The 23,092-nt window shown below is 43.6% G+C and overlaps 1 protein-coding gene across 7 annotated transcripts in view; it reads left to right on the top strand.

Annotated features, from left to right (window-relative positions):
• Positions 1-16,543: 16,543 nt before the first annotated feature.
• CEP135 (centrosomal protein 135) overlaps positions 16,544-23,092 on the top strand; it is an 86,192-nt gene continuing 79,643 nt past the window's right edge. For 2 of the 7 annotated variants that reach the window (XM_060148125.1, XM_060148129.1), the window contains exons 1-2: positions 16,544-16,867; positions 20,481-20,637. In XM_060148125.1, coding sequence (XP_060004108.1) covers positions 20,498-20,637 — 140 coding nt within the window. In that variant the 5' untranslated portion in view covers positions 16,544-16,867; positions 20,481-20,497. Of the gene's footprint in view, positions 16,868-17,250; positions 17,363-20,480; positions 20,638-23,092 lie in introns of those variants that run through there. The other 5 variants (XM_060148123.1, XM_060148121.1, XM_060148126.1 and 2 more) reach the window with 4 other exon arrangements.

The raw sequence follows: 23,092 nt of genomic DNA, 5'->3' as shown, positions 1-23,092 counted from the left end.
ATTTACATGTAATGCAAGGAGAAAGAATTAATACTCAGCTTCTGGCCTTCAAAATAAGATTGTGCAGCCAAACAATAGTTCAAAAGCCAGGCTATTGTATTGGGAGGGGATATTCTAAATTCTTTTATTCACCTTCAGCCCCCATCCATTAGGTACTAAGCCTGGATGCCTTGGCTCAGAGAGTTCTCACCTGGGGTAGAGAAGACACCCCTTAGAGAGGGTCTAATTACTCTATGGTGGAAGGAAGGTATGATACAGAGGGATGGGAAGGGGAGCCATTCCCCTTCAGCCCCAGGATTGTGGCAAGGAAAGAGCAAGAGAGGAACAGAGTGGTCAGACACGCATCCTGGCATGTAGTATTAGCTGGGGAAGACGTCAAAGGCGGAAGGGGGTGCTTATCTCCACTCCCCATTTGAGACTTGGAGAAGAGGCCTCATTCCAGCCTGCTTCATATCAACCCTAGTGGGGCCAGCATGACCAGGCAGAGGGAGGTCATGAGGTTTAACTTTAGAGTCAGCTATACTCTCTTCATGGCGCCCCTGTGACCAAGACTCTCCAAGAATCTGGCTGGGGACTCATAGTGCCAGTGAGGTGGGTGAGGGCCTGCGACATGGGCTGGGACGAGTCACAGCCAGAAGTCAGAGGAATAAGTTGTGTTGGGAGGAGCCCCAGGGAGGCAGAGAGAGAGTGCCACCAGGGAGACAAAGAGAGACCCATGCCTCACACCAGCCACAGGCAGCTGCAATGCCGGCGACGGTAAGAGCAACCAGGTAGACAAGGGTAGAAGAGGTTCCCAAGGCCCACAGTCTTCCCTCAGCTACAAGGTGAGGCAACTCCACACCTCCCCACATGCATACACCCAGTTCACGTCTTGGAGCCCAAAGGGTGAGAAATCTGACAGACTGAGCTTTTATTTTCCTAGACATACTAACAACCCCCTTTAAAGGAAGTGTTTAAATTACTGGGTCAGATCTAAACATTAATTATTTTTACTCCTTACCAGCAGGTGCGGACCAGGGAAGAAGGCTGGATCAGTTAACAAAGGGACCACAGTTTCTCCAAACTTCCGAGATGTGGTGTGAGTTAAATTCACAATCCTGCTAAGTCAGTCTAAAAATCAATTACAATTCAGGGTATTAAATGCTATGAAAAGAAGCTGCTATGGGAGCGCTATGCAGCAGAAGTAATTAATGTATTAGATCAGACCCATAGAGCATCCCACCCAGGATTCGGTCCTCCCAGGGGAACCAGTGCACATGTGCTGAGGGGCCGAGCAAGGGAGCGTGGTTGATTTTGACTTGGCATTTCATTAACTGGAAACTTAAGGGCGTTCCTTAAAGTATCACCAGTTTGGCATCCAGTGATTTCTACAACTCTCCTTGAACATTTTTATACATCTGCACCATTTCTTGGAGGCTTTAAATCTCTGTTTAGAGGCTATTTTGGAAAGTTCTGTTCGTCATCACCCAATTTTGGTGAGTTAGGAAGAGTGAGGCAAGGCAGGTTCTCTGTGTATCAGCATCTTCCTCTTCAGATGGTTTTTCCCCTACTTTGAGAAAAAAGGAAGCCACCATGTTTATTTATGTTTGAGGTTTAGATAGTAAGCATAGTTTGCTCAGAATGGCTCAAAACATAAGTTTTATTTCCTCACGTCCAGTTCTTCCTCTTGCCCCTGGATAATAACTCAGGCAGATCCCATGACTTTTTTGGTGTCTCTGAAGAAGAAGAAGTCCTTGATTAGTAATTAAAATACCCACAACAGTTCCCTGTCATAAGCAGAACATTAAACGTGGCTTGGTGGTCAATGTTCTCACCCTTTTCCAGCTTGGGTCTGCTGCTGGCAGAGAAACAAAGGGAAGTGGTCCCTTGTTTTCCTCTTTTCCCATTCCCACTTCAATTCCTCCTCTACCCAAATTGCTACAGGAGGGAGAGGAGGGAAGAGGCAGGGAAGTTCTTAATTGACCAGTGTTTCTGTGCTCCAACGTCTGCTCTCAGGTGTTTAAACCTGACTCTTTCTTTGTTGTTGCAGATGCTTTGGAGACCCTCCTCCCTGCTCTGTGGGTTTCTCACCTACAGCTCATTTGCCAAGAGTCAGTGCATCTCAATTCCCAGCGGGCTCTTACTTCTGCTCTGCCTCCCGAACTGGCACCAGCCCCAGCTCCCCTCAGCAGAAGACACCTCGTCTTCCTGCGGGCCTTCCTAGACAGGACCTTCTTCTGTTAGGGTTTAGTTGCAGACCAGAGAAACCCCTCTAGATTGTTTCAATGGAAATGGACTTACAACCAGGTTGCAGGAGGCTTACAGAATTGTTTGGAAGAGATAGAGGAACAGGGTCTAGGCAAAGCTTCTAGAAACAGCTCTCACTCCCAAGATCACATCTCCTTTGTGGTCAGGAAAGCTTCCACCAATGCTGCCGGCAGCTCCTGAAGCTACCTGCTCCACGACCCATCCCAGCCAAGTGGATGCCTCCGGTCCCCCACTCTCCTTCCTTTATCCCATTCCTAATGTGTCTCACATGAGTGCAGATGATGGTGGAACTTCAGCTGCAGGCAATCCAGGAAAAACAACACTCAGCTTTCCAGCCTCTCAGACAGGAAGGCATGTCAGGAGCCTGGAGTTGATGCCAAGGGACCCAGTTCACAGGATCTGGTACAGGAACAGAGATCTCTCACGTGAGGCTCATACCTGATTGTGGAAAAGATACGGCAAAGTCTGAGAGGGTGCCCTTAACTCAGGATTCTCTCCTTTGTTCAGGGGACACGAATTAAGTGGTCTCTTTAAGTGCCCTCTCTCTTGATTTGAGATGAAGAGAGAAGTCCTCCAAAAATTCCTGGATCACTTCTAACATTTGGTTACACTTGTTAATAGAACCCTAATTTGGTATGAGAATAGGTCATAAATTATTCAGGCCTTCTTTGCCAGTGACTGCTCTAGGAGGGGGCCTGGAGCCCGGTTCTGGCCAGTAAAGGGAACTTTACCAGTGGATTCTGGGAGACATTTCTCTTTGATGAGAAAAAGACCCATGAGGAAAAACCTTTTATTTTCTTGCCATGAAATCCCTGCTCCCTGCCCTCGCTTCTTGTTTTGGGTGCTGATGCACGTGGACCTGTTACTTAGACTCGTGGCAGCCATCCTGTGACCATGGGGCAAATGGTCTGAGGATGAAAGTCATCCACTGAGGAGAGAGAGTGGAAGCATGAAAAGTAGTCAGGTCCTTGATGGCGCCATTGAACGACAAACCAAGACAGGACTCACTTCTGTCAGGTATTTTGTCAAGTGAGACCACGAAATGCTTTTATTACTTAACCAGTTCTTAGTCAGGCGTTCTGATACTTGCAGCCAAATGCATGTTGACTGACACTCAGGGTGAATCACTGGAACCCATGATAAGTGAGAGAGAGAGAGAGTGATTCGGAGCCCAAGTCAGCAAGTGAGTATTTTCATGTTTCTGCACAGTCAGGACTTTCTGAGTAAGATTTACCAGAACCCGGGTTAAAGAACAAGGCTTGGAAGTTTAATTATGACTATGACAGAATAGATAGTGAGAAAACTCTGGAAAGAGTTACCTCCCTGGAGGTATGTGTTTACATTTCAAATGGGGGCAAAACCTGGAACTAAGGAAACCTCCCAGGATATGTAAACCAGGAGAGGTTTCACTTGTCTTCCCCGAGACATCTATTTATATTCCAGAAGGTCAGAGCCCAGGACCTTTCCCTTATCTTCTCAAGGAAAATTAGTGTTAACTAGGCAGCAAAGCTTTCTCTCCCTTTCTCAAGAGAGGAAGGAAGAGAGCTATTCCTCTCATACATAAACTGTCAGATTCTTATTTGCGGGGGGAGTTCCTCTCCTGCAGTACAGAACCCGGTACATATATGGCAGCATCTGACTCCCTTCACCTCACCCTGGGGGGTTGAGCAAGGATAATTATTGATGTAAGTAATAAAAACTGATCTCTGCACCAGAAACCTCATATTTGCATTCAGGATAATAAATATAGATATTAAAAACCGGTCAGCTGTAGAAAGAGGCTCGTGCATGGTTCTTCACTGGAGAATGTGACTCAGTTACTAAAAAGACTAATGTGATACTAAGACAGTATTAGGATACGTTGAATGTACTGTGCAGATATCACTAGGGAAACAAATATATCCCAAGCTTCAGTCCTAATCTGATGCAACCATTTCTGGGTATAAATCTCAATAAGAAAACTGAGAAACTACAGTGTTTCTACTCCAGAGGAAGTAGCCAGATAAGTGATGGGCTTGGAGACCCTGTCATGTGAGCAAAGGTGGAAGGATATGAGTATTCTGAAGGGTCATCTCACGTATGAGGGAAAAGATTCACTTTCTTTTGATTGCTCAGAACAAATTGCTCACATACAAGGAGAGGCAGATTTTGGCATCATATAAAGAAGTATTTTTCTAACAAAGATTTCAGCAATAAAATGAGCTGCTTTGAAAAGTAGTGAGTCCTCTTGTCATTGTCAGGTGGCAGCTGGGATGGCCATCTGTTGGAGGCGTTGCGGAAGAAATCTGTGTTTGATGTGGGAAGTTGGTCTAATTGACATTTTAGGACCCTGACAACTCTCTGTCTCCACCAAGTTTAACTGATCATCATCTGAATATTCTCCTTTTAGCCGTTGTCCTATAGCGTTCCCCTCCTTGATAGTCTGCCAAATTCAGAGTTGTTTTAACTTCCAGAGTTAAAGTCAAGGCTCTGTCACTTACTTTGTGACTCCTGGTAAATTACTCAATCTCATCTGTAAAATGGGGACACCAATACTTCCTGCTTCATAGGGTTAGTATGGTGATTAAATGAAATAGTACCTGTGAAGCATGCACAGCACTTAAAATAGAACCTAACAAGCACTCAATACCCAATGGTTGTTATTAGTTTCTTAGCATCTTCACTATTGTCTTTCTCCACCTTTCACTTGGCTACCTACTCATCCTTCAAGTCTCTGTTGGTTTTAATGTATATGTCTCTTATTTTCAGTGAGTTTGAGTCTCTTGTCACATGATAAAGAGCTCTTTGAGCAATTACATTTTCATACCTTTTTCATTTAAAAATTAATTTCCTGATATATTCTATCATGTGTTAGTCATTTTACTAGCAATTTGTAGGAGCTTTTTATATATTAGGTCTATGATAATAGTTGTAACATTTTCCCCAGCTTATCCTTTGTCTTTTGGCCATAGAACTTTTGAAGTTTCCTTTGAAGGTTAGAGCATGTAGAAGGTTTTTAATATATATATTAGTATTTATTAATCTTTTTATTCATGCAGAGCCCCTGCTCTTATCTCTATGCTTACTGACTCCAAAAGGTGTAGTTCCTTGCATTAAAATTATGAAATGAACATTCTGATGTCTTTGTAGACACACAAAATAAACTACTCCATCATCAAGATGCTTCAGCACTGTGCTTTTAAAAGGGACTCGCCCTTTCTTGCCAATAATTTTCCAGTGTCTCTGCTGCTAGAGAATAGCTTTTCATAGCACCTGATTATTTTGTAGCCAAGTCACTACAGAGGCTCCACTGCAAGGCTCCAGACAGACTGGAACTATCATAACCATTATCCTTATCTGCCGGTAAATAATGAACTTGCCAGCCAAACTATACACCTCTGGCAATAGGGAAATTGAGTCCCTGCTGTTTAAATAAAAAGACTTGAATTCGTTGACAGGAATGTTGATATTTCAGCCCCATCTTTAGGCCAGTCACTGAACGGAGGCAGCTCTGTTATACTGGACTTGTATCAGAAGGCCTGGTTCATTCAGTTCAGTTCTGTTCAATTCAATTCAGTTCATATGTCCTGATATTTTGTTAAGTGCCAGACACTCTGCCTGGGTTATAGGCACAAAAAAGAACACATTAGTCTTCTGTGTACTGTCAGGAGCTCACAGTCTAAAAGGGGAAACAGGATAATCTGTGACTACAGTAGAGTGAGTTAGCAACATCCAGGTACACAGAATATGTTTTGAATACACAGAGCAGAAACCTGAAAAAGGAACCTCAAGTTATCTCTCAGTTTCTCCTAGATGTTATCTGCATACACCCAGCTGTTTCCTGGTGAATTTTCTTTACTCACAACACTTTAAACACCAAATGAGAGGGTTTTTTCCTCCTGACACCCAAGTACGTGGTGTCTTTTCCAAAACCACTTCTCCAACTCTCTTGGACACCAACTTGTCCAGAATTCAATTCATTTCCTTTTTGAAAAGTATTTATTTATTTTCCTTATTTTTTTGGCTGACTCAGGTCTTAGTTGCGGCATGCGGGATCTTCATTGAGGCATACAGGATCTTCCATTACGGCACGTGGTCTCTTCACCGCGGCACTTGGGCTGTGGCATGCGGGCTTCTCCCTAGTTGTAGCATGTGAGTTTTCTCTTCTCTAGTTGTGGCGCGCGGGCTCCAGGCCACGCAAGCTCAATAGTTGTGGCGTGAGGGCTTAGTTGCCCCGCAGCATATGGATCTTAGTTCCCCGACCAGGGATTGAACCCGTGTCCCCTGTGTTTGATGGCAGATGCTTTACCACTGGACCACCAGGGAAGTCCCCAGAATTCAATTCATTTCTGACACGAACTACTTACTACTGTGTTAGTAGAGACCCCACAGGTTAAGGGCTCAGTCCCACAAGACTGTCCCTATTTCAGATCCCAGTCACAAGTCCCAGGCCTCCCATATTTCTGACTGACCAGCTATACATTGGATATTCCCGTAACCCCCTCTCAGGTTAGATAATTTACTAGAACAGAAGCCAGGAAGACACTTTACTTACTATTACCAGTTTATTAAAAAGGATAGAATTCAGGAACAACCAAATGGAAGAGATGCCCAGGGCAAGGAAGTGGGGAAGGGGCACAGAGCTTCTGAGTCCTCACCAGGTGCACCACCTTCCAAGCACCTGATGTGTTTACCCACCTGGAAGCTTTCTGATTCCCATAGTTTAGGGTTTGTTTGTTTGTTTGTTTGTTTGTTTAACATCTTTATTGGAGTATAATTGCTTTACAATGGTGTGTTAATTTCTGCTTTATAACAAAATGAATCAGTTGTACATATACATATGTTCCCATATCTCTTCCCTCTTACGTCTCCCTCCCTCCCACCCTCCCGATCCCACCCCTTAGTTTAGGGTTTTTACAGAGTTCCGGTAGGTAGTCACGATTGTTTAAGTCATTGGCCATTGGTGATTAACTCAAGCTCCAGTCCCTCTGTCCTCTTTAGAGATTGTGGGTGGGGCTGAAAATTCCAAGTTTCTAATCAAGGCTTGGTCTTTCTGGTGACCAGCCCCATCCTGAAGCTATCCAGGGCCCTGTTGAGAGTCACCTCATTAGAACAAAAGATGTACCTCTCACCCTTGTCACTCAGGAAGAACAAAAGATGTACCTCTCACCCTTGTCACTCATTAGAACAAAAGATGTACCTCTCACCCTTGTCACTCATTAGAAGAAAAGATGTACCTCTCACCCTTGTCACTCAGGAAGTTCCAAGGACTTTAGATGCTCTGTTTGGGGAAAAAGACCAAACATCTCTCCTATAATGCCCCCCCAAGACACTTCTGCAATATCACCTCAAGCCCCTTATCTTACAGGCCACGCTTACCATCCACCCCTTGTCCCCTTCCTGCCCCAGCACCCTTCAAGATGGCCTCCTGATTATACACCCAGGGGTCTGCACGACAGCACATTCTTCAGTCTCTGAAACTCAAAACCTTGACATTTACCTGGATTCCTTCCACTCCTTCTCTTCTAGAGGCTGGCCCCTCACTACGCCCTCCCCATTCCTCCTTTGTAATATTTCTCACATTTCCCTCAGGCCTTTATCTCATCGTTAAAATAATCTCTTGTCCTAGATAATATTGCTTTCTTCACCATTCACCATTCCATCCTTCTACTACCCAAATTAACCTTCCCCAAACTAATTTCATCGTGCAATTTTCCAGTTTAAAAGATGTTCAGTAATTCTCCATTATATACTGGATAAAATTCAAGCTCTGAAATCTAACATTCAGTGACTGTTTTAGTCTTTTGATGTCACTTTTTATTTAATTCAGTGCTCATTTTCATGTCTTTTTAAATTTTATTTATTTATTTATACAGCAGGTTCTTATTAGTTATCTATTTTATACATATTAGTGTATATATGTCAGTCCCAATCTCCCAATTCATCCCACCACCACCACCCACCCCCGATATCACTTTTCATTTCCAGTGTTGTCATCTATGCCACTCTGCCCGTCCTTGCCCCCATCAGTTTGCTGCCTTTGTTATTACTGAAGCAGTCATCTTCCCCATAATTATCTTTCTCGTCATGTTATCTCCTCTCCTCCTTTTCTCCCCTCTCCAAATCTCTCTCTCCCGCTTTTCTTTTTCTTTTTTTTTTGCATCTTTATTGGAGTATAATTGCTTTACAATGGTGTGTTAGTTTCTGCTTTATAACAAAGTGAATCATTTATACATATACATATGTTCCCATATCTCTTCCCTCTTGCGTCTCCCTCCCTCCCACCCTCCCTATCCCACCCCTCCAGGAGGTCACAAAGCACCATTTTTGTTTTTTTTTTTACCCGCTCTTCTTTTTTTAATACTCAAGATCTTTATTGATTTAACTATAACAGCAACTACTGGTGAGAATTTAATTTTTTCCCTAATTTCCAAACACCTGCTGGTTCAGAAGGACAGTTACAAAAACAAGACACAAAAATACTGATCATGGAGGAGTCACACAGGACTGCCTGGTGCCCTCTGCTATCCGTCCACAACAGAGAGATGAATGGGATGGGTAGGGGAACTTCCAGATCAAGAGAGATGAAGAGAAGACCAAGGAAAGTACTGGCAGTCTCTGCTTTTCCATTCAGAATGGATGGAACTGGGCCACTGGTGGCACTAAGACAGGAAAGGGTTTTTAAATATATATATATATATAAAATATTTATGGGGCTTCCCTGGTGGCGCAGTGGTTGGGAGTCCGCCTGCCGGTGCAGGGGACGCGGGTTCATGCCCCGGTCCGGGAAGATCCCACATGCCGCGGAGCGGCTGGGCCCGTGAGCCATGGCCGCTGAGCCTGCGCATCCGGAGCCTGTGCTCCGCAACGGGAGAGGCCACAACAGTGAGAGGCCCGCGTACCGAAAAAAAAAAAAATATATATATATATATAAAATATTTAAAAGATGCTTTAACTGGACACCTGCAAATGAGAGTGTCCTCTAGGCTCTGCAGGACATCTTTCGGATTGATCCCTGGGGAAGCAGAGGGTCTCCTCATCCAGGTGGAAAGAGATGGGCTCCATCTTCAGGTGAAGGAGAGGCACTGGCTCCCAGTCCTCGGTGACTTGGATACAGACAATGGGTGCAGGATGGCTCACCACACTGCTTGCCCCTTATCTCTACAGTGTCCCTCCCCAGCTGTCCTGGTTTCCTGTAAAATTACCCTTGGTCTGGGCTAGAGGTTTCACTTTGTTTTGTTTTGTTTTAACATTAAGATAGAGAGTAAGTGGGTACATTGGAGCAAGAATGGATATTCTGTGCTAGATTCATGGGATTCTCTAAGTTTGAAGTGTCCAGGGATTTTGGTTTCAAGCACTGGCAAGTGCTCCCTTTGGAAATCTCAGTGTGGCCAAATGACTATCAAGCATTTCAGCTCCTCTCTGCCAGCCTCCCACTCTTAGAAAGATGGCAGGGTGAGAGTTTTTGTTTTGTTTTTTAATTGAAATATAGTTGATTTACAATTTTGTGTTAGTTTCAGGTGTACAGCAAAGTGATACAGTTATACATATATATGTATCTATATTTTTTATTCTTTTCCATTATAGTTTATTATAAGATATTTAATATAGCTCCCTGTGCTATACAGTAAATCCTTGTTTATTTTATATATGGTAGTGTGCATTTATTAATCCTATACCCCCAATTTATCCCCGCACCCTCCCCTTTGGTAACCATAAGTTTTCTATGTCTGTGAGTCTGTTTCTGTTTTGTAAGTATGTTCATTTGTATCTTTTTTTTTAGATTCTGCATATAAGCTATATCATACAATATTTGTCTTTCTCTGTCTGACTTACTTCACTCAGTATGACAATCTCTAGGTCCATCCATGTGGCTGCAAATGGCATTATTTCATTCTTTTTATTGGCCGAGTAATATTCCATTGTATATATGTATCACATCTTCTTTATCCATTCATTTGTCAATGGACATTTAGGTTGCTTCCATGTCTTGGCTGTTGTAAACAGTGCTAGCAGGCTGCATTCTAATGGAAATGTTTGAACTGAGACAGTAAATTCTGAGAGTCCCAAAAAGCTGGTAACCCAAACAGTTAAAATAAATAAATAAATAAAGACCATCTATTTTGACTCCATCTCAAAATCAGAAGGAAAAACAAAATTTATTTAAAGGTGCTTTAAAGATGAGCTCTTGACTTGTGGAAGAAGTACTTTTTTTTTTTTTTTTTGAATAAGCTGCCTCAGCAGCAATGCTTCTTATTCAAGTATATTCTAAAGCAAGCAAGGCTATAGATAAGAATATGGTAGGAAGAGGCAGAGCATAAATCTAAACAGAAATTTGCATCTTGAAGATGCCTGAAAGCTCTAAAAACTTGGTTGGTCACGGGTGCCAGAAATACAGTAGACATTCACTAAGAATGTGTTGAACTGACAAGCTTCATATAAGTTCCTCTTGAGAGTGAAGACAGGACTGGTTCTCTTCAAGAACACATTTCCATCAGGAAGCCCAGGACAAGGGGACCCCATAGAGTTAACCTGCACACTGGATTTAAAGGAGCAGTCAAGCACAGATAGACATTTCTAGTTCCCAGATGTTCCCTACTTCATTGAGAAGTGGCTTCTTGGATGGGAGAGCCTGCTCAAGTCCGTTTAAGCTAGTGTGGTTGGAGGGATTAAGTACCCAGCATTGATTCTGGTGGGGACCTGACTTCCAGATACTATCATCTATTTCACCCTGAATCTGAACTGTGAACTTTTCTTCAGCCCAGTAACCTAATATCTAATTCACATTTGCTCCCTTTGCTTGACAAATCCTTGCTCCAATTAAATCAGCTTTAGTGGCTCAGCTAGAAGGATCCAATTCCCTTTCTTTGTCAATTCCTTCTAAGGGAGACAGCAAATAATTGAGTCTCAGAGACACCAAGCCAAGGACTAGCAAATAAGCATCTTCGGGCTGCTGGCAGTCAGGCAGATGTACCAACATATCTCTCAGTGTATCGTCTGGTTTAAACCTACCCCTGTTGACCTGGTTTCATCCTCTACTGGGAATGTGATGGTTTTAAGAGATATCCACAAATTGTTTGACACTGCTCCATTCAGTATGTGGGGTATAATTCCCCTCCTCTTGAGTATAGGCTGGTTTAGTGGCTTGCTACCATGGAATACATGATGATGTGATGATGAGGATGTGATGATGAGGATGTGATGATGATGATGACAACGATGATGGTGATGAAGATGATGGTGACAATGATGATGAAAATGGAAGAAGTGACTGTGGGTGCTTTCGGAGACTGTCATAAAAGGCAGTGCAGATTCCTCCTTGACCTCTCTCTCTCTGGCGGCAAGCCAGCTGCCATGGTGTGAGGACACTCCTGCTGCCCTACAGAGAGACCCACATGGGAAGAAACTAAGCCATACTGCCAACAGCCACAAAGAGAGGGCTTGGAAGTGGTCTGTTCCTGTTCTCTATACATCTAAGTTCTAATTGTTTCAAGGTTCAACTCCAAGTTCTATCTGATCCATGAAATTTTGGTTGTCCTTTTCCTCAAAGGATTTTTTTTCTTTTATGAATTCCTGAGACACTTATTCTGTGCCATCAACTGGTAGTTAAACATATATGTATTAGTGTGCTAAGACTGCAGGAACAAAGTAGCACAAATTGGGTTGCTCAAACAACAGAAATTTATTGTCTGGAGGCTAGAAATCTGAGATAAATGTGTTGGCAGGGCTGGTTCCTTCTGAGGGCTGTGAGGGAGGATCTGCTTCATGCTGCTCTCCTAACTTGTGGTGGTTTGTTGGCAATATTTGGCATTCCTTGTAGACAGCATTCTCCCTGTCTTCATATTGTCTTTTCTCTGTATGTGTCTCTTTCTCTTTACATAGTGTGTTCTTTTTATAAGGACACCAGGCATATTGGATTAGGGGCCCATCCTACACCAATATGAATTCATCTTAATCAATTATATCTGCAATGACCCAATTTCCGAATAAGGTCACATTCTGAGGGGGTTAGGACTTCAATATATGAATTTTGGGGAGGACACAATTCAACCCATAACAATATATAAAGTTCTAACACAAAGCACTCATTTAAATTCAGCAAAATGCTCTCAGCCAAGAACTATAAAAATAGGAAGAAAGGAAAAAGCACAATTTGAATAATCTAGGCAGCTTTACCCACTATTTTATTTATGCTCCCCAGGGGAAATTGAGATGCAAGATGAGATTCTGCTGTTCACTCAGATGCAATTTCGTTTTGCTTCTTGGAAACTCAGCATCTAGTCACTCTGAATGTGATCTAATGTTTAAAAATATTTATTTGATAATATGTGATATTTGCCCTATAGTCTGGCTTTATAATCTCACTTCCATTGAGATGCTATCTCTTATTTTGCTGGGCTGCTCTATTTCACTATACAGCAATGACAGAATAATGCTTTTACACTTCACTGAATTCTTTCACTTTTACCTGGACAGCCCTCTCCATCCCTCTCCCACCTCAGCCATAACTAAACAAATAAGCAAATATAGAAAGTTCTCAGCTTTTAAGTGAAACAGAAAGGGAGAGAGTGAGGGAGGAAGAAAGGAAGGAAACAAAAGATGAAAAACCTTATGCAAGTGTGAGGCTCTGTAGAATACATGACATGGTATTTTGTCTTTCCCCTCACCCAGACTAAATAAAAATGTCAAAAACTAGGGGAGTGTGGTGGGTTGAATGGTAGCCCCCCCAAGAGACATGTCTACATCCTAATTCCCATGACCAGCAAATGTTACCTTATTTGGAAAAAGGATCTTAGCAGATGTGAAAAGTTAAGGACCTTGAGATGAAGAGATCAACTGGATTATCTGGGTGGGCCCTAAATCCAATGATAAGTGCCTTTATAAAAGACACACATGGACTTCTGGCCTCCAGAGCCGTGAGAGGTTACATTTCTGTCATGGTAAGCCACCCAGTTTGTGATCATTTATAATGGCAGCCGGGAAACTAATACAGGGAGTGAAAGTAGGGGAGGGATCAGATGGACTTAACAGAATCAATATCAAAGCCCAGAGCCTAGGAAATCCCTGCCTTCCACAGCCCCACACACTGAACAAGCAAGTGCCAAGGAGCTTCTGGGAGACAGGTTAGTCTGTGCGTGTATATCACTGTGTCTAGGAGCTTTCTCAGTTGTCTTTCTCATTACTATCTGGAGAGCACCCCACATTGATAGCAGCCAGCAAATAGCTTGCTGAGGGCCGGCATGAATAATTTCTGTCTGTACCCACAGAGTTTGCTCAGTCTTCATCTGATCCATCCTGCTGGGGGACCTGTAATGAAGTAATGAAGGTGAGGGGGCAAAGCATCTACTCCTGATGAAGGTGGAGCTACATGGAACTAGCTCCAGGTTGCCTACAGAGCAAGACAGTAGGAAACTACCAAGAACAAGTCTGCTGCTGTTAGCCCCCTCAGGGCTACCTGATACTACCAGTTCCTGGGCCTTTGGGGCTTCTGCAGAGTAGTTAGCTTACTTCTTAGCTTTTACCACTGCTGTTTGGGATTCAGATTTTTCAAGGCTGAGAAGTCTGTTTTCTGCTGTCCAACTGCTTGCCAGTCCCCAAATTTTACTGATCTTGTCTCCTCCACTATTCTCTTGGTTCTAAAGGCTTTTAAAAAGTACTTTTGGACTTCCCTGGTGGCACAGTGGTTAAGAATCCAACTGCCAATGCAGGGGACAAGGGTTTGGTCTCTGGTCCAGGAAGATCCCACGTGCCGCGGAGCAACTAAGCCCTTGAGCCACAACTACTGAGCCTGCGCTCTAGAGCCCAAGAGCCACAACTACTGAAGCCCATGCGCCTAGAGCCCATGTTCCACAAGAGAAACCACTGCAATGAGAAGCCCGCACACCACAACAAATCGGCCTGCCAATGAGGGGAAATGGGTTCGAGCCCTGGTCCAGGAAGATCCCACATGCTGCGGAGCAACTGAGCCCATGCACCACAACTGCTGAGCCCGTGTGCAACAACTACTGAAGCCCGCGCACCTAGAGCCTGTGCTCCGGCCGCAATGAGAAGCTCGCACACCGCAATGAAGAGTAGCCCCCGCTCGCCGCCACTAGAGAAAGCCCATGCGCAGCAACGAAGACCCAACACAGCCAAAAATAAATTAATTAATTAATGAAAGTAACTTTACTGTCATTTTAAAAGGATGAGGGAGGGAGGGCGAGAGGAAGGCTGAAGCTAATGTGTACATTTAATCTGCCATCTTTAATTAAAATGATGCAAAATTTTTATCTAAAGATTTGTACCTTGATTCAGTTCTGGAAAATTCTTAGCGATTAGCTCTTCAAACATTGCTTCTTTGCTGAATTAGGTTTTCTCTTCCTACTGTAACAAGTCACCATAAACGTAGCAGCTTAAGACAATACAAATTGATTATCTCATAGTTCTGTAGGTCAGAAGTCTAGGTAGGCCCTGCTGCCAAAATCAAGGTGTCAGTAGCCTGGCTTTTACCTCAAGGTAGGAGAATAAAGGAGGAAATCTGCTTCCACATTCACTTAGGTTGTTGGCAGGAATTCCGTTCCTTGTTCCTGGAGGGCTGAGGTTCATGATACTCTGCAGGCTCTTAGCCTCCCTCAGCTGTCCTAGGATCCCCGCATTCCTCATCACACTGCACCCTCCATCTTCAAACCCCCAACAGCCGTCAAGTCCTGCTCACACTTGTCTGTTTTTAAGGGTTTGTGCAAATGCATTGGGCCCACCTGGAATATCCAGGACAATCTCCCGGTTTTAAGGCCTTTAACGACCTTAATTATGTCTGCAAAATCCCTCTTGCCATGTAATATTCATAGGTTCCAGAAATTTGGGTGTAGACACCTTTGCGGGGGGCGTCTGCCTTTCATAGCTCTGGGGCCTTCTTTGAGTCTCTCAAGCTATTATTTGTATTTCTTAATTGCTTTCTAAATATATTCCTTTGCACTAGGTTCTAGGTAAATTTTCTAATTCTTTTCACTATATCTAATCTACAGTTCATCCCACGTAATGTAAAAAAAAATTTGATGACTGTATTTTTAATTTCCAATTTTTCTGATTGACTCCCTTTCATATGCATCTGTTCTTGTTTCATTTAACAATTCTTGTTCTTTCTAATGGCTGTTATTCCTTCCATCTATCTAGACCAGTTGTTCTCAACCAGGAGTGATTTATCCTCCCAAGGCACAGCTGGCAATGTCTGGAGAGATTTTTTGGTTGTCACAACTTGGGGGATGCTACTGGCATCTAGTGGGTAGAAGCCAAGAATGTTATTAAACATTCTACAATACACAGGACAAGCCCGCTAAAACAAAGAATTATTCAGCCCAAAATGTCAAAAGTGCCAAGGTCGAGAAACTTCGATCTAGATCACCTTACACATATTCATTTTAAAGGCTTCATCAGACTCTTTCATTTCATCTAGAGAGAATTCATGTTTTGATGTTTTATTTTGTTGGCTATCCTTGTTAGCATTAGATTTCTTCATTGTTTTTTGTTTGTAAGCGCACTTTCAGTGAAAGGTTATTTTTTTTTCTCTCTGCATCTGGCTCTCCTTCCCCCCAGTTATCAGTTTTGAGGGTGGCCCCAACAGGATTGCCCCACAATTCATAAAACAACTTATTAAAGCACGTGGGAAAACAGACAAGGCACACACAATGAAAATGGTTAAAGCAATATATGAATGAGTACAAAGTATTCACAACCCACAGAGCAGTTAGGTGATACCCAAAGATTAGGTACATTTTCAGAACGGAAGTCCTACTTGAGAGAGTAGTAAATAGAAAGGAGGAAATGAGCTTCTCTCTGATCATCTAGAAGTTTTCACGCGAGAAATGGAATTTTAGGATTTGACCATGTGTTTTCTATATATGAGCAGGCTCTCTATAACCAGTTGATTTAAATGTAATTTCATTCACACATGTTTACTGCGGTCGGTGCCAGAGAAACTAGCTGAGTAAAATAATCTTGACTCAAGGAATTCAAAATTGGAGGAGGCAGGGAGAGACATATAAACAAATAATTACCTTTTGACGGGATGAGTTATAACTCATGGGATCAAAACATAGTGATATTATACTCATCATAATGGGATGAATATAATATAAGGGTCTACGCATCGGGGACGTGGGTGTGGGTGGTTCTCAGGGAAAGTTGCACAGACAACTGGCTATTTAAGCTGGAGTTTACGTGGTGAGTAGGCGTCCCCCTAGCAGGTGAAGGCCAATCCGCAGCAGGGACCAGGGCTGGGCAGGGTTTTAACCCCGCGTCCAGAAGGTTAAGGCACACGACGGAGAGGATGACACAGTTACTGGCGCCCGCTGAGGTTTGGGGTTCGCCCGCCGCTAGGGGGTGCCGCGGCCTCGCGCCGTGCGGGCCGTTGCGTTTCCGGGCCGGGCCTAGCGTCGCCATCTCTGTCGGGCGCGTCCCCGCCGCGCGCGGCGAAACGACTGCCGCTCCCGTTACCGAGGCAACCGCGGCGCCTCCTCCGCGCCGGCCCCGATAGTCTCTCCGCGCCATTTTCAAACTGTCCTGGAGCCGGAACCGGTGTCTGGGGCGGAAGGAGCCAGCAAGGGAGGCGAGGCGCGAGGGAGAATGCGACCGCAGGCGAAGGGAGCAGCGGCCGGGTCTGCGGGTGAGCGCGGCGCGGGGCGGAAGGGCCGAGCTGGGCAGTGCCTCCGCCTCCCGGGCGGTCCCGGCGGGCCGGGGCGCGGCCGGGAGGGAGGCCGCGCAACCTTGGGAGGAAGTGGGGCCCGGGCGAGCTGGCGGACGGGGCGCGGAGACTCCCCGCCGCCCCGCTGCTGACACCCCTTCCCTTCAACACCCGACTGCGGAGCTGCGGCCCAGAGGTCGGCCTGGGGCCGCGGGAACCCCCTGTTTCCTCCTAACCCTCTCGCCGCGAGCGTCTGTGCGGCCCCCGCGGACCCGCCTCCTACTGACTGATGGGTTGATTTAAAAGTTAAAATGCTCTTTTCATATAAGAATCATACAGGTTCTTTGTAAAAACAAAAGTGCCCCAAAGCGTAGGACGAGAGTCGTTTATTAACCCTTGGCCAGCACCTTAGTAAACATTCCCTCTTGCTTCCACTCTCTGAAATGAGTGAGGATTCCCGAGATAAACTCAGTTAAGGTTGGTTTGGGGGTTTGTTATGTTTTGTTTTTTTGGCCCCTGTGCATATGTACGCACAGGATATTTTTGTAAAAATAAGATGTACTGGCTTTCAGACGTCAACCCCCCAGAGTTAAGCAAGTGGCTGGTTCTAAACACGTATGTGTGGAGGACCTCCAAACCTTACCTTTTATGTTTTGCTAGAAATTTTCAGTATAGCCACAGTGTTTGGGTAATGGAGATGGGGGCGGTGGTGGAGGACAGCAGCCTATGGGTGGGGAAAGCCTAATACGTGTTTTTTGTCCTTGTTGGGAGGATTTTAATCTTTTTCATCTGTCCTGTGTGTGGATGATTTTTTGATTCATATTCATATTCTCCCTCTCTCTCAGAAGGATGTGAGGAAGTATTATTTCTGGGTAACCAAAGTGGGTACCAGACAAAATGGAGACATGTTTGAATGTTGAGGCCCTACTAGTTCTTGGTTTGACTGGTGAATTTCTGATGTCTCCAGGACTTTTTCTAGAACACCCTGCATCAGTCAGGTCCCTCTTGTGGAAGGAACCTAGAAAGAACCTAGTATAGAATGGGGACTCCATTCAAAGAAAAGGCTAGCAAGAGTGTGGAGAAGGAAAGATTTGTAGAAAGGAGTAATCAAGGAGAGGTGCTAATTTAGTGATTTGATAAGTTGAGGCAGCATAGTACAGAAACCAGAGTGCTGGATCAGGACTCAGGGGACCTGAATGCCCACCTACTTCGTGGCCTTGTGGTTTGGGAATATAGTTACTCTTTTTATTTATTTATTGGCTGCCTTGAGTCTTCATTGCTGCGCGCGGGCTTTCTCTAGTTGCGGAGAGCGGGGGCTGCTCTTCGTTGTGGTGCGTGGGCTTCTCTTGTTGCGGAGCATGGGCTCTAGGTGCACGGGCTCAGTAGTTGTGGCTCGCAGGCTTATTAGTTGTGGCACGCGGGCTTCGTTGTTCCGCGGCATGTGGGATCTTCCCGGACCAGGGCTCAAACCCGTGTCCCCTGCATTGACAGGCGGATTCTTAACCACTGCGCCACCAGGGAAGTCCCGAAAGTTACTCTCTTGAGGCAGTCTTACCTCATCTTTGAACAGGGAGGGTGTCCTGCACCCTGTCTCCCTCACAGGGTAGTTGTGAGGACCAAATTTTGCATGTATTCATATACTTGCATGTTTTATAAATTGTGAACAGTAGAGATATATAACAGAGTTTTTATTTGGTTTAGAAATACGAGTATTAGGACCATATTTACCTGGCAAAATTAGAAAAGAGCACATTTTTCTAAAGAAGTGATTTTTTTTTTTTTTTTGCGGTACTTGGGCCTCTCACTGCCGTGGCCTCTCCTGTTGCGGAGCACAGGCTCCGGACGTGCAGGCTCAGCGGCCATGGCTCACGGGCCCAGCCGCTCCGCGGCATGTGGGATCTTCCCGGGCCGGGGCACGAACCCGTGTCCCCTGCATCAGCAGGCGGACTCTCAACCACTGTGCCACCAGGGAAGCCCAAGAAGTGATTTTTGAATGACTCCATTTTAGGGCAGGTTGATAGATAATATATTCATAAATATTTAAAAAGACAAGGATAAAAACATGTACAGAGATGCTTATGCGTTTGTGTCTTTTTTTCTTTCTAAACTAAGTAAAATTTACATGGTGAAATGCACAGATCTTAAGTGTGCTATTTGAAAAGCTTTGATAAATGTATACACTGGTGTGACGTCTGTCCCCATCAACACAATATTTTCATTACCTCAGAAAGTTCCCTTGTAGCCCTTCCAGTCAGGCTCTCCTGACACCCGCATAGCCCTAGGCCACTGCTGTTCTCATTTCTGTGCACAGTTTAATTTTGCCTGTTCTTGAACTTCATATAAATGGAATCATACAGTATATGTATGTTATGTAACATCTTTCCTCTATTGATGGATAAATAGGTTGTTTGCAGTTTGGGGCTATTATGAATAAAGCTGCTTCGAATATTCTTGTAGAGTCTCTTTGTAGATGCTTATTTTCATTTCCTTGAGTAAATACCTTGGAATAGAATTAGAGAGTCGTAGGATAGAAGTATGTTTATAAGAAGTTACCAGGCTTTTTCCACAGAGATTTTACACTCCTGTCAGCAATGTGAAGATTCCTGTTACTCCAAGTCCTTAATGACATTTGATATTGTACCTTTAATTTTAGCCATTCTAGTATGGGCATAATTGTATCTCATTGTGGTTTCAATTTCCCTGATGTCTAATGGTATTAAGCAACTTTTCATATGATTATTCCCATTCAGGTATCTTTTGCAAGTCTTAGCCCATTTTCTTATTGGGTTGTCTTTATTATTGAATTGTAAGGGTTCTTTATCCCATATACAAATCCTTTGTTAGATATTATGAATATTTTTCTCCTACTCTTTTGTTTTTGTTTGTCAAATAAAAGGGCATATTTTGATGAGCAGACTTTTCAATTTAAAGAAATCCAATTTATCAAGTTTTTCCTTTGTATTTAATGCTGTTAAAAGAGGCTTTTCTAAGTATTCTTTGCCTGTCTCAGGCTTGGGAAAATATTTTTTTTTTCCTAGAAGCTTTATTGTTTTAACTTTTTTTAAAAAAATTATTTATTTATTTTTTTGTTGCATTGGGTCTTCGTTGCCGCACATGGGCTTTCTCTAGTTGCAGCAAGCGGGGGCTACTCTTCGTTGTGGTGCGTGGGCTTCTCGTTGTGGTGGTTTCTCTTTGTTGTGGAGCACGGGCTCTAGGCGTACAGGCTTCAGTAGTTGTGGCACGCGGGCTCAGTAGTTGTGGCACAGGGGTTTAGTTGCTCCGCAACATGTGGGATCTTCCTGGACCAGGGCTCAAACCCATGTGCCCTGCATTGGCAGGCGGATTCTTAACAACTGCACCACCAGGGAAGTCCCTGTTTTAACTTTTCTGTATAGGCTTATGAGGAGATGTTTATTTTAATGCAGCAATGTGAATATCATAAACATTGGATTTAAATCAATCTAAATATTCCAGAAGACTGCCTACCTGAAAAGAAACAAAGAATAAGTGCTTTATATTAAAAGATTCTTTTCTTCTTAACGTGAAACAATAATAATAGCTGATAACAGAATGATGTTTCATTCTTTTCTTTTAGGATTTTAACTTTTGGAAATGAATAAAACCAGTTTGGAAGACAAGATGACTACAGCTGCAGAAAGAAAATATATTAATATTAGGAAAAGATTGGATCAGTTGGGATACCGCCAGACTCTGACAGTGGAGTGTTTACCTTTGGTAGAAAAACTTTTCAGGTAAAGATGAAAATACGGTTCTAAACCTGTGTGATCCTTAATCCCATTTATCTAGTTTCTGATTGAACTTTATCCTTCAGTAGAGAAATGGGTAGATTTTTTAAAAGTCCTTAAGTCATCTGAAGTTTCTCTATTCTTCTTAGATTCTACTCTGCTGTCGTCATTCAGGGCCTCCACATTGCAAAACTCTAGGGTCACCATTCACACTATACTATTCAGAGTGAATGTTTCTGCAGGTTTTGTCTGTGAGTAAAAGTACAATTTTTAATGTGATTTTCTGATCTAGTTGAGAGTTCTGTAACTGCTTTATTCACTGGTCATTAATTTTTTATTGAAATATAGTTGACATTATGTTAGTCACTGGTCTCTAATTACTGTTACATTTATAATGTTTCTCTAATGTGGTTGACCATGACTTTAGCTGTTACTTGTTACTTTAACTGAAAGAGTCTTTGTGATTTTTGTTCTTTTCCGCATGAATTCTACTACTGTGATTTGAGACTAGAGCAGGGAAGTGGCCTAGGAGGCTTTTGCAGTAGGACTATAAGTGATGATGATGGAAAGGAGAGAATGGATGAAAGATACTTTATGGTCTTTAGCATGGCCTGCAGAATCCTTCATGATCAAGTACTAGATCGACAATTCGGAGTTATAGGGTAGAAGTATATTTAACTTTTCAGGAAACTGACAAACTTTTTCCACAGTGATTTTATACTCGTACACCTTCATCTCCCCTGTATTAACCACCTGAAGCTCCTAAACATGTGTTCACTTTCTCCCTTGGTCTCTCCATATGCTATTCTATCTGCCTATAAAGTCCCTTTCTCCTCTCCCTCCTGCCTTGCCCTTATGTTCAGTTAGCCATATGGCCTGCAGGACTCTGTCACATCTGCTGCATGTTATTAGCTATTATCATTGTTGGAAACTTGTTTTATCTTCCCGATAGAATGCAAACTCCATGAGACTAGAGACTGACTTTATAACTGGCATACCTAGAACAGACTGAACACATTGTTGGCACTGAAATATTTGTTGAGGTTATCACATAGTATTATAACTTTTGACAAATTGTTAGTAGAATGTAAGTTCCGTGATAGTGGGTTCTTTACCATGTGCCCTGCTCAATAAATGTTGATGGAATGAATATTCCACTGGTCTGTGTTCTTAGAGGTCGGGAACTGACTCATTATTTGTTGTGTCCCTGACACAGCATATAGCAGGCATTCAGTAAATGTTTGCTGAATGAACAAATAAGTTTCACAGATTCCACCGGATTAGGTGACTAATTAGACATGGGGGGGTAAGTTAGAGGGGAGATTGAAAGATGATTCTGCCTGTGTGTATATGTTTCATAACTTTTTTTTTTTTTTTTGCGGTACGTGGGCCTCTCACCGTTGTGGCCTCTTCCGCTGTGGAGCACAGGCTCCGGACGCGCAGGCCCAGCGGCCATGGCTCATGAGCCCAGCCGCTCCGCGGCACATGGGATCCTCCCAGACCAGGGCATGAACCCGTGTCCCCAGCATTGGCAGGTGGACTCCCAACCACTGTGCCACCAGGGAAGCCTGTTTCATATAACTTTTAGTTAATCTTGTCTTGGGACTTCACTGGTGGCTCAGTGGTTAAGAATCCGCCTGCCAATGCAGGGGGCACAGGTTCGATTCCTGGTCTGGGAAGAGCCCACATGCCACGGAGTGACTGAGCCCACGGGCCATAACTACTAAGCCTGCGCTCTAGAGCCCTCAGGCCATAACTACTGAGCCCACATGTCACAACTACTGAAGCTCACGTGCCTAGAGCCCGTGCACCACAACAAAGAGTAGCCCCTGCTCACCGCAACTAGTGAAAGCCTGTGCACAGCAACGAAGACCCAATGCAGCCAAAAATAAAATAAATTTATATTAAAAAAAATCTTTAATCCTGTTTTGAGAAGTTTTTTTTTTTTTTAAACATCTTTATTGGAGTATAATTGCTTTACAATGGTATGTTAGTTTCAGCTTCACAACAAAATGAATCAGTTATATATACACATATGTTCCCATATCTCTTCCCGCTTGCATCTCCCTCCCTCCCACCCTCCCTATCCCACCCCTCCAGGCGGTCACAAAGCACCGAGCTGATCTCCCTGTGCTATGCGGCTGCTTCCCACTAGCTATCTACCTTACGTTTGGTAGTGTATATATGTCCATGCCTCTTTATCGCTTTGTCACCGTTTACCCTTCCCCCTCCCCATAGCCTCAAGTCCATTCTCTAGTAAGTCTGTGTCTTTATTCCTGTTTCACCCCTAGGTTTTTCATGACATTTTTTTTTTCTTAAATTCCATATATATGTGTTAGCATACGGTATTTGTCTCTCTCTTTCTGACTTACTTCACTCTGTATGACAGACTCTGGGTCTATCCACCTCATTACAAATAGCTCAATTTCGTCTCTTTTTATGGCTGAGTAATATTCCATTG

This window comes from Lagenorhynchus albirostris, chromosome 4 (genome assembly GCF_949774975.1).
Source record: "Lagenorhynchus albirostris chromosome 4, mLagAlb1.1, whole genome shotgun sequence".
Taxonomy (NCBI): domain Eukaryota; kingdom Metazoa; phylum Chordata; class Mammalia; order Artiodactyla; family Delphinidae; genus Lagenorhynchus; species Lagenorhynchus albirostris.
Note: the sequence above shows the minus strand (reverse complement) of the source record. Positions and strands in the feature narration are given on the sequence as shown.